General features: G+C 46.8%; 2 protein-coding genes across 2 annotated transcripts in view; both read right to left on the bottom strand.

Moving 5' to 3' along the window:
- Positions 1 to 785, bottom strand: part of Pmar_PMAR023465 (hypothetical protein) — a gene marked incomplete at both ends in the record, with an annotated part of 986 nt that extends 201 nt beyond the window's left edge. The window contains one exon of the mRNA XM_002783297.1: positions 64 to 785. Within this exon, the coding sequence (XP_002783343.1) occupies positions 64 to 785 (722 nt within the window). The remainder of the gene's footprint in view (positions 1 to 63) is intronic.
- A 1267-nt stretch (positions 786 to 2052) lies between these two features.
- Positions 2053 to 2107, bottom strand: part of Pmar_PMAR023464 (hypothetical protein) — a gene marked incomplete at both ends in the record, with an annotated part of 1197 nt that continues 1142 nt past the window's right edge. The window contains one exon of the mRNA XM_002783296.1: positions 2053 to 2107. Coding sequence (XP_002783342.1) covers positions 2053 to 2107 — 55 coding nt within the window.

The raw sequence follows: 2107 nt of genomic DNA, 5'->3' as shown, positions 1-2107 counted from the left end.
ACATCTAGTTGTGGCGCCTCCTCTTTTGCTGCTGCTTGATTGTAGCTCTGGACTATGCCGTACGCCGCGTGAATCTCCTTTATGGCATCATCCAAAGTTAATGCATCGTCGAGATCTTCCCAATAAGTGACCTTGGACTCGAGATAGATTTTTTCATCGAAGGTATTGATACCCAAGAGATCCACCATCTGCTTGTGATTCTCGTCAAGATAGAGAACCCAACTGTTACTGATCGCACCAGTCTGAGCGAGGGCAGTGAAGTTGAGACCCGATTTGGGATCAACACCTTCTACGCCACTTCTGGACCACATGTTCAGCTTGCGTTCACCGTCATCTATCAAGCCTTTATAGATCCAACCATCATCCTCGAGCGTACGATTGGCATTGAGCCTGCGAGAATTGGGCATATCATCCATTTTCCTGGTTCCCTGGTTTATGAGGAACGACTGTTTATTGAAGAATTGGGAGGTGCTGAAGTGCGTCTCGTTCTGGACCATGAAGAGATACAGGTACGGGTGACTTGGCGCTGCTTGAACCACTGCTTGACCGTCCTTGGCGATGAAGATGTCTCGATGAACGGTGAACGACTTGTTATCATCCATACCAGGTAGAACCAGCCCTTCAGTCTCCATAGCCTTGGAGATGTGACATCCCATTGGGTTCCCTTTGACGTCCCTCAAGTCAAGATTACAGAAATGTGTCGTCTTCATCTGCATACGAACGTTGCCCATTTTGAAGGCATATGCCCCACCATGTATCAATAGGGCGACGAGGAGGATGTTCATTATCGAGATGGTGAACGGAGTCATAAAATTACTGTGATACTCGAATAAGTAATTCCAGTCAACTCGACGCTCATAAAAGAGTCAGGCAGGAAACCAATGATGTTAGGAGGCTTTCGGTCAGCTTTGAAATGAGCTTCACGATCATGCTCATCGTGACTCGCATGGCCAGGCTCTACGGACGCGCAGCCATTCACGTGACAGTCGCAATAGCGTGCAATCGACTGGATGATCCTTTAGATTGTGATGGATGGAAGTGCTTAGCACTCAGTGCTACAATGAACAGTGAGCGTTGAATAGGTGGCAGTAGAGGAGCCTGTCGAGGAGTACTTTGCATGTGGAGTATCCTTATGAAAGCCAGACTCACTTCCGCCAAATGAAAGAGAGAAAAGTAGCAGTGACAACGTCACCGTGACGTACAACTTCACCGTCTCGATTTCAAACTCAATGAAGGGAAGCACAAATTCGCTGAATATATCTATCGTAGCTCACCGTTGAAATGAGTGTACCGAGTGGGACGTCTCAACTTTGGTTGTCTGATATCATCTGATGATAATCACCAGGTGATGTGTGCTCAACAAGCAAGCTCAACCCCTCGTGCTATGAAAATGCACCCGTGAAGCGCGTGATTCACGCGTTTCACGAGTGCATTATTCAGAATTAGTCATTGTTCCATGCGTAAAAAACAATGTGTTATGCAGTGACACCATTTCGCTCTATACCGCGCGTGTGCGTCACGCGAGTTATTCGCGGCGAATATTACACCAGTCAATGTCAATATTAATAATGGCAATATTGCACCAGTCAACCGAATACGTCATCATAAAACCCTTTTAAAGGGTCCCTTTTAGACCTAGACGTTCATCCTGCGAGGAAGAGATGGCAAGAGTCAAGTCGGGATTTAGCTGTGGTTGTGGCTAGCTGCTAGCGGCACTAGCAGCAGAGAGATGCCGACAGTCTCAGAGAGAGCTGGCCGTACTAAATAGTTACGCCTCGCTATTTCCTCGTTTAGAAGTGATATGCCGCGTGTCTTGTGTAGAGGATTCTTCACTAATATTTGTAACGTCTCATGTGATAAACGCAGAGACTCTGCGTTTATCGCATGAAACTCTGCGGTAGAGCTGGACCTTGGGGATCCGCTTATAGGGGAGGGAGCTTCATATTGAAGCCCTATCGTACAACTGGCTCGGGAGTGAACTCCGTGTGAACATGAGCTTGTGACCGAAATAGGCTCATTGAAAAAAGGCTTTCCATCAAGTGAGCTCTTCAATTATGTAATCATCATGAATGATTCATGTGTTGCTAGTTGTGTTGTGAGCATCCCC

The sequence above is a fragment of the Perkinsus marinus genome, assembly GCF_000006405.1.
Source record: "Perkinsus marinus ATCC 50983 genomic scaffold scf_1104296937140, whole genome shotgun sequence".
Lineage (NCBI taxonomy): Eukaryota > Perkinsozoa > Perkinsida > Perkinsidae > Perkinsus > Perkinsus marinus.
The sequence above is the reverse complement of the archived record's forward strand: the minus strand, read 5'-3'. Positions and strand labels throughout refer to the sequence as shown.